Here is a 10015-nt window from a genome sequence, read left to right as displayed (position 1 = left end):
CCCCCAAATCCAAAAGCCAAAATTTAACACAAAGATGCACGATCTCATGTTTTATTAATTTATGCACCAAAACACATCATATTATGCTATAATTTACATAAACCAATATATATTCATTTACTGAGAGAATTTTTAAAGATATTCAATTGAAAACATACACAATTGCTGTTTAATCTGCTCACATTCTTCAGGAAAAAATCACAAAATATCACAATTTTCAGAAATTCTCAAAATCTAAATTGTTTACATGCCAGTTTTTCTTTAAAAATATTTAGAATTATATCTAAGGTTAACAAGAAAAAAAAATAAAAAACAACAACATATTTTACCATAGTTGACCAGAGATATTTTGCAAAATGGTCTCTTAAATACGTAAACCCCCAATTTTGGTAATTTCAAGTTTTACAATTCTTCTTTGTACACTTTGAAAATAGTAGAATGTAACAGTTAATACAGTCTTAAAATCAAGATTAACAGAATATAACAATATATAACATACTAAAAGGTTTGTCCTACCAGAAAATTAGAACACAGGGAGTGGGGTGGGGTGGGGTTATCTTTGCCTTTCATACAGGTGGATTCTAGCAACTACAGCCCATGTACAAATGTTTCTCGAAAGTACTTATGAAGAATTTAACAGTTCAAATATTCAACAACTTTGCTGATGACTTTCTTAGACTTTGTAATTCTAGGTTTCTTTGAACCAGACACAAACTCACTAAACACAGTCTGAATTCCACTGTGGGGGTCACGCCTATGTATGATTTTTAACTTGTTCAGGCTTAGATTGCAAGTTATGAGCCTTTTAGAAATCAGTGTAGATATTACATTGCTTTGTACCATTGGAGCTAGTGAGGACTTGACACTATAATAATTCATGGTAAATATCTCTGAAGATTTACACTTGAATGCTAAATTTGACTCATACAATTCCCGTAAACTACAAACATCAGACAAAGCATTGTGTGCATCATAACTTTTCCCAAGACATAATCTGACCAAGTTTTCTTGTTTGAAATTTCCCATTGTTTTCTTGTCAAACACTTTTTGTGCAAGCTTATATGTATCTAAGAAACCTAAAACATTTTCTCCAAAGTCTCTGCAAATGATATTGAAGAATTGGCAAATCAAAGTTCTGAATATTGTGGCCCACAATAACAGGTTTTGAAGGACAGTCTGTTATAAAGTCTACAAACTGTGTCAAACCATTGACTTGATCTGTTGAAGGGACAGGCTGTCCGTGAAGAGTGAGTTGTCCCATGTCATATCTGAGACCTGTTGCAGCTGATGCTTCTTTACAGACTGGTACACTTGGCTTGAAGTAAATATTGATGGTCCTATCTTCACAAACTGCAGCAATATGTATGTTGTCAGATGTTCTACCTGAAAGCAAAATTAAGAATTATATTTTAGTCCACTGAAAATAAAAGAATATTTATAACTGTGAACAGGGAAAAGGTAAACTGGAGAGTAAACTGGAGAGAAAAAATCTTACTAAGTCCAGTAGTTTCTAAATCAAAATACAGCAAACAGCTACTCTCTGGAGAAATCATAAGAGGCTCTGGATCAATGTCATCAAGATCAATGTCTTCCTCAAGACCAATTTCTGACTTGTATGATTGACCTGTTGCAAATAAAATTCAAGTAAATAACAATGCATTTCCAATTATACAACTCTATAGGAGTAAATAAAACAAAATAAATTAAAATAAAATTATTTTTGTATCTGCTTTAACTGAAGCTTTACCTTCCAGTACATTCCTTGATGCTTCTTTAGACCATCTAGAAGCTTTTAATTCTAGCCGACGTCTCTTGGTGGTGATTAAACTCTGTGTCAGACGCTTCCGTTTCAGCTTGTTGGCAAGTCTTATGGTATGTTTCATTGTAAAACTGCCTGGTGACAAAGCCATTTTCTTGTTCAGCTGCAGAAAATAATTGATGTTGTAGTATATTTAAAAGCAGGAAACTTACATTAAATTTTGATAACAGGAACCAGTTTTGAATGAAAATAATTGTCAGTATATATCTCTATGTACACATGAACATGTTTATTCAGATGAACAAACTTAGGTTTGTTATTAGTAAAAAAAAAGAAAAGAAAAGGAAACAGAACAAATAACAATAAAATGCAAAGAAAAACAAATTTCAAGATCATCAACTTGTAACTCTCAACACATTTTTCTACCTCTGATATGTAACCATATCCCATATTCTTTTGACATACAGTAGCTGAAAGTCTAGCATACAGACGTTCTGAACCTCCATAAAACCTATGAACACATTATTTACATTTTTGAACCTCATTTTTCAGATTCGATTGCAAGTTATCTGATCATATCCAGAAAAAATATTTTTTCTCTAAATGAAGAGAAATTATCCGAAGTACTTACAATCTCTTTGGGGCTTTAGCAGAGACCATATGGTTGAAATTCTCATTTACTTGGGTGGAACCCATCATGGCCAGCTCATCTGCCTTACTGGAGTACTTTTTGAGTAGACCTTCTAATGCTTCCCGAAGTAAAGTGCATGAGAGAGGCTTTCCATAAGGCAAATTCCTTGGTTTGTAGTTGGTGTTTTCACTCCGGCACCAAGTTCCACAATATTCATGTTCACCTAAAAAAACAAAACAAAAAACAAGTAGTTAAAATATTTTCACTTTTTTCATTCCTAATTTTGTAAAGTCCTGTTCGTTGATATTCTTACCATACAAATGCGGAACAATTTTGTCAAGTTCAGTTTCAAGCTGTTTAGCCTTGCCCTTGTTTTGCTGTACACAATAGGTAAAACATCTAAAACAAAGAAGGAAGAGATACATGTACCTATTGCCTATCATACTTACAGTTAATGATGGTGTTTTGTTTAGATCACAGTTGTTCAAAGTATATTTCACTGAAATATTACATTTCAGAAATACAAACCTTTCAATGTGACCTCTAACTTTTTGATTTTTCAAAAGTTTATGGGTGTTAGCCAGCTCCATTAAAGCTCCTGTGAAACCTTTTTTTGTGTGATTTCTGTCAGCTCTTTTTGTGATATGTGGGTCCACAGTTGCTTTTACACGGGCAATGGTTGTCGAGTCATTGTCCATGACTAAAGTTCCAACCTGTGAAATACAGTGGAATTATTTACAAATAATAAGTAATAATGTAGTAAAACTGTAAAGCCATATATTTGACATTGCTAATTAGAATCAAACATTCAGTAAAAATATACCTTGCATCCTTCATCTTGGATTGCAGTTAGCATTTCACAAGCCATGGCTGGCTCCATCGCCTTTGCGGATCCATGCCAATTTCTTCGACAGTTGTGTTTTCTGGGTGGAACCCCTTTGGTTGTTGCAACTGAACAAATTCTACATTTCTTACTCTTAGAAGAGAAACTTACAACCTTTTTAGTTTTTTCTCCAAATAGAGATGCATGGCCTGTAACAAGATAGATATTGGTACCATACAATTACACTTACATGTACACGTCTTAGAATATGCTACCAATAGGTACATGTACTACATTTATAAGAAATCTCAAACTAGTTTCTAGATGGAAAATCAAAACATATAACATTATCAAGAGGACATACCAGTTAAACTATTGTATCCTCTGCCAGTACCTCTCTTCTGCCAGGCACCACCAAAAGACACAGTGATGTCTCCAGCAGTCCTACAATGTAAATATTGAATGAATAGCAAGAATGTGCAATTACCCAAAGATATACATTACCGGGGTAAATACAACTCAAAAATTAAATATCAATTTTGGTAAATAGAATTACAGTTTCATTTCTTCTTGAAGAATTTCATTACAGCTCTGCCCTGCCATTTCCTCAAGATGTTCCCCCACCTCTCTTTCTCTCTTTTTCAAACTCTTATCTGTGATCCCTGGGATGTTTAGAGCAGCCAGTAATGCATTCACATGAGTTGTTCCATAACCACCATTTACCATACCTAAGATTTTAAAGAAATACAATGAAAACATACAAAATAATTCATTCAGATGTAGACTTGAACATTCCTCAAAATACTGATTATTATTATTATGTATTACATTTGGCTGTGTATTCATTTCAGTGCCTTTAGTGGAAAGCATCTTCTGCTAATTCAAGTACACACTAAATATCTTGCACATACACATGTATATGCATAAATAAAAACATTAAGAAATGCATTAAGTCAAATCTACACTAACTTGTTCAAATATCCATTTCCACCAAATATTGTACATGCTTAATACAATACATTTAATGTAATTGATTTATTTATATCTGCTCATTTACAAGATATAAATCATACCTGCAGCAAGTTTTGTGTTGACATCCCATGCATATTGCTTCTTGCCTGCTTTCACTTTATGCTTACTGCCTGTGGGTATGTCATTAACAAAGGAGCAAGTAGGCTGTGTGCATTGTACCTGCAGAACCTGTGTTTGATCAAATGTTATCAGAAAGGGTATACCATACTTTTTTTTTTATAAACCATATCTTTGAATCAAAATTGCATTGATTTACAAAATCAAAAAAGGCAAATACCTGTCCTAGTCCAAATTTCCTCCCCCCTATAGTGTTGACAAGATGAAGCATGTTGTCACACATGGTGCACCCTCTTTTCAAATTATCTACCAGTGTACCAAGTTCTACGACACGTCTCCCAACACGCCACGAACTTTCTGCACTTTCTGACTCGGGAGTACGTATGACGGGGGTAAAATCGTTCTCCAGACATGGATCATCATTTTCAACATCTAAAGTTTACATATTAAATGATTGATTCTTTTGTTACATACGCCAACACAGCGCAGGATCCTCCCACAATAATTGTTTTATTTTTCATGACATGAAATTACACTTACCGTGTTTACTTTTCGAATCTCTGGCTTCCCGTGCCTTCTCTAGTCCCTCGAGTCTGAGGAGGGTCGACGCTTTCACAAAGGTGCCTTTTTTTGAACGGGGCATTCTTGTATTATTAATAATGATAACTATATGATAGGTTTGGAGAATGCTTCGAAAGTCGAAGTTATAACCGGAATTTCCTAGTCGGTGTTTAAAATTTAAAACCGGATACATAAAAGCACGGACTTTCCTTAATACACATCTTATTTCATTTTTTGAATTCATAAACATATTTCCAGATCTACGAAATGAATCAGATTAAAATGTTTAAAATCTAGAGTCATGCATGTTAATTAACAGCTGTTCTGGTTGTTTACCGCGGTAGCTTTCATTCGCGTTGTAACCAGGAGGTCCTGAGTTTGATCGTACACCGCTACTGCCATGGCTGCATCAAAGACATTAAGAGAGGTTGCGATTGCTTCTTCGCCAAACACTCGGCATTCATAAATGAGAATCCCAGGTCCTTCAGATATGACCATATAATGGAAGTCCTGTTTCTCGACAGGAGTTGGCACCTTAAAGAATCCTAACTGCTACGACCCCCAACGATAAACATAGGTCTAAATTCATGGTGCTCACCTACAGCTTGTGAAGTCTCAATGTGGGTGAACATTCTCAATTGGACGTGTAGGAAATAACCAACCAGCTCACAATAGAACCTATTTTACACCTCGAAAGATATTTGCCCACACCAAATCACTTAGTACAATCCAAGTCTAGTCTTAATGGTTAGGTAATTGATGCCCTTATAGTTCGGTGACAGAATTGGTGTGAAATATTGAATATTAAATCAACAAGAAGCCCACAGGCCTTATCGGTCACCTGAGTACTAGTGAAAAGTATCACTACTCCTACAATGAAATCTAGAAAAAAAATATATTGTTCTCAATATCTAAGCTAAATTCTAATGTTCAGTAACAGTATATAACAAGCTGTGTTCTTAAAACGTCAATGCCCTCTAAAGTACATTCACTGATAAAAGGCTTTATATAATATAATATGTTTTTTTTACACATGTTTTAGAAAGTAGATTTTTTGAAAATTGGTCAATTTTCGGCAGTTTTTGTCCCTTCCCTAAGACTTCAGGGGTACAGGAGTCCTGAAATTTACAATTTATGCCCCCTTTGTTTCAAAGATGCTTATACCAAATTTGAATTGAATTGGTAAGTTATCAAGAAGAAAATGAAATTTCTATTGTTCATACCTTTGATAATCGACAATTTCGGCCCAATCCTAATACCAAACCCCCATCCCTGGGATCATCAATTTTACAATTTTGCAAAGGACTATCTGCTCTTTTGAGTTATCCAAGTTCTACACATATTCGATATTCAGTTAGTGGGTCGGGTGAATACCAGCTACCTTACCTATACTGGATTCCTAAACTATACAAACCCCCTACAAAGACACATCGCTGGATCTAGTAAGTGTTCTTTGCTCCGCACAAAAATATTAATAGCTGTGAAGGAGAAACTTCAAAAGTACTATGCCATTACAAATGCCAAAAGTGATGTACATCAAATGTGGATTCTGCAGACTTCTAAAAAAAGTTTAGTAAACTTGAAATCGCAATGCTTTTCTCAAATCAACAACGTCAGAACACATAACTTTTCAAAACTTGAAACGGCCATTCATCACGTTAAATTAAAGAGAAAGCTGTTTGACATTACAAAAAGTTGCTTCTTCAACAAAAATGGAAAATGGAAACATTCATATCTGATGATTAGTCATCCAAAAGTTACTTTGCTAAGCACCACTCTGTTTCCAGGCACAAGTCGAACTTAAAAAATATGATAAAGTTCCTCATTGACAATATCTTCGTGATCTTTGGTGATCTGTTTAAATTCACATTGGCACGAATTGTGCTTTTTTGTCACCTGATCTGTTTTTATATTCTTAAAAAGCAGAATTTATTCAAAAGCGTCAGCGTGAATAAAAAACTTCACTGTGGCCTTGAATTCGACATGTATATATGTTGACGACCTTTTACCTATTAACAATACCAATTTTCATTCATATGTCGATTCGCCATATCTCCGTCAACTCGAAGTAAAAGACACCACAGAATCGTCTACTTCTGCTTCATACTTAGCTATTTTATTGAAAATAGACATTAACGGGAAACTGACAACTCAACTGTATGACAAACGGGATGATTTCAGCTTCTTCATCGTCAACTTCCCATATTTATGTACAAACACCCACCTATACACCCATTCACCCACATATACACAGAGGCGTTGAATTAACACTTAATCCACATATCAAATATCTAAAACAAAGATTTATACAATTTAAGGCTTTTAAATAAATTGGGTTTCTAAGGTTTCAGCTTAGTGGAGCTAAACGCTCAGCTAAAAGCTCAAGTGAGCTTTTCTGATTGCTTGTTTTCCGACGTCTATCCGTCTTTGCATGTCCGTATGTTAACTTGTTACATTTTCGAGTTCTTCTCCGGAACCATTGGACTAATTTCAACCAAAGATGGCAAAAACATTCTTGAGCTTTCTAGTTTGCTCAAATGAAGGGTTATGCTAGTGTCAAAGGAGAGATAATGAAAAACATGTAAACAGGGAGAGGCCATTTAAAAAAATGTCTTCTCAAGAAACCACTGGGCCTGGAAAGTACAAATTTACATGAAAGCTTCCTGAGGTAGTGCAGATTCAAGTTGGTTAAAACCTTCTCCCCGGGGATAGAATGGATCACAATAGTGGTTAGGGTTAGGCTTAAATTCTTACATACAAATATAAAGAGATAATTTTCAAACATGTTCTCAAGACCCATTGGACCAAAGAAATGTACATTTACATGAAAACTATCTAACATGGTGCAGATTAGTTTGTAAAATCTGTGTCCCCGTGGGTACACGTGAATATATATATATATATATATATATATATATATATATATATATATATATATATATAAGTGCTAAAGCTTTACGGAGGATTTCTGTGTTTTCTTTTCTTATTTTTTAAATATTAGTATCCGATTACTGAGACTCTATTTCAACTTTGGATATATATATATACATATATATATATATATATATATATATATATATATATATATATATGTGGACTAAGACTAAGGTGACTCAGGTGAGCAATGTTGTTCATGGACCTATTGTTGTGTTTGTTGCAATACTGTTAATCTTTTTAGATATTCTTTTAGAAACTGCAATATCCAACACTTTCAGAGGAAAGTATAAAAAAGAGATCAACACAATTAAAAGAGAGGCCTTTTTATCAGCTTACTTGAGTTGGAATCTCAACTGTGCTTTTCTGATCAGTTATACGTCTTAGTAAATGCAACGAAAATGAAATACATCGGGAAAATGCCGTGGCGGGAAATTTGCAGATGTTACTCTCTGCATTTTATAAACTGTAAAGTATAATTTCAATGTACTCTATGTAGTTATTTACAAACTTTTGATTAATAACATGTATTTGAAAGAATAAATGAAAGCGATTAATGTATTTCCTACAATGATTAAAAACGAATTTGGTGGCAAGAACTCAGCAAACATGTTTAGGTAAAACTTGATTTGTTTTGCTTTAAAAACGTTATCTCTTTGATATTTAAGCTAGAGGTTATTTGGGAGGATACTGTTACCGAAATGTTTAGAAATAAAAAAAAGGTAACTTTAAATGATTTTTCCATTTTAGGGGGGAAATGTAGAAAACTGCATGCATCTAATTTAACAAAATTTCAAGTATCCGTATCCGACTCTTTATATATACGGAGCATGTGCGCTCGATATACCATATTTTTCAACGATGTGTTTAATTATGAATACGAGACGAATGAAACGTGTACGTCATGTAACTTTAATCTCTGTCTCTCTGTCTCTCTCTGTCTCTGTCTCTCTGTCTCTCTGTCTCTCTCTCTCTCTCTCTCTCTCTCTCTCTGTTTAATAAAACAGAAATGATATAATAATTAGATGGGTTATATGAGGAAAATGAAAGGCGAAGCTCATTTAATTTTTCCCCTTAAATCATCAATATCAAAATTTAAAAGACTATGTCTAATATATTGAATGAGATGTGAAAAGAACGAACAGTGATCAAACTAGTGACTCCTATAAGCAATACAACATAGGTAGTCTGTCAAACACGGATTTCTGAACACACCAGAGGTGGGATCAGGTGCCTAAGTGGAGTAAACATCCCCTGTTGACCGGTCACACCCTCCGTGAGCCATATATCCTGAACAGGTAACGGAGCCATCCTTAGTCAAAATCAGTGTGTAAGTAACAGCCTAACAATCGGTATGAAACACTCTAAACAGCATTTGACCCAATGATAAGTTATGTTGACGAAATAGATCGTTATAACAACCATACCATTTGCAAAATGCTGACTTCAATCGAGACTGTTGAAACCCCTGTACCATCAACTTGTTTGTCAATAGCTTGCCTCGATTTAAAAACTAACTATACGCAGAACAAGCTCTTGCGTATCGAATTAGTTGAGAGATATAAACACCATATGCAGGTGATAATAGAGTATTGCTACATAAATATGGGAAGTTGACGATGAAAAAGCTGAAGCAACCCCGTTTGTCATACAGTTAAGCCGTTAGTTTGCCGTCAATATCTTTCAACAAAATATATAAGTATGACGTAGAAGTTGACGACTCTGAGGTTTCTTTCATTTCGAGCTCACAGGGATGTATCTCATCGACATATATGTTTTGTTTCAGTTGAAAAGGTGATCAATCTTGAAACAACATTGCCGTTGCTTTTAACGCTCATTATTACAACTGCAATTTAAACGAACTAGCATTAATTCAACTTTTGGTAGTCCCACGTGCAGCCCAATATATCTCTTAAAAGATGAAACACTTAGAAATCCAATTTCAGTTTTAATATGCAAGTCAATGGGACGAATGAATATGAATTACCTTACCTATACTGGGTTCCCAAACTTCACAAAACCCCTTTCAAATTGCTGTATCCAAAAATGTTTTAACTAGCCCGTATATCTGTTCCTCATGAAAATGTAGATTTGGCTGTTGCCAAAGAGAAACTAGAAATGTACTGTTCCGCGATATATGTCAGATATGGTGGAAATCAAATGTGGATTGATAGGAAAAAGAAATGTTCATGTTTAAATGAATAAATATTGATATGGA

The 10015-nt window shown here is 34.4% G+C and overlaps 1 protein-coding gene across 1 annotated transcript; it reads right to left on the bottom strand.

The window, feature by feature from the left end:
- Window positions 1-2339: 2339 nt before the first annotated feature.
- Window positions 2340-5009, bottom strand: LOC125677071 (uncharacterized). Its single transcript, XM_056143357.1, has 9 exons — window positions 4843-5009; window positions 4523-4734; window positions 4287-4413; window positions 3770-3941; window positions 3578-3657; window positions 3214-3422; window positions 2919-3103; window positions 2704-2789; window positions 2340-2613 (listed from the first exon to the last, which is right to left on the bottom strand). Exons 1-9 carry the CDS (start codon window positions 4943-4945, stop codon window positions 2387-2389), a joined length of 1401 nt encoding a protein of 466 aa, XP_055999332.1. The 5' UTR covers window positions 4946-5009; the 3' UTR covers window positions 2340-2386.
- Window positions 5010-10015: the final 5006 nt, after the last annotated feature.

The sequence above is a fragment of the Ostrea edulis genome, chromosome 7 (genome assembly GCF_947568905.1).
Source record: "Ostrea edulis chromosome 7, xbOstEdul1.1, whole genome shotgun sequence".
NCBI lineage: Eukaryota > Metazoa > Mollusca > Bivalvia > Ostreida > Ostreidae > Ostrea > Ostrea edulis.
This window is presented reverse-complemented; position numbering and strand designations above follow the sequence as displayed.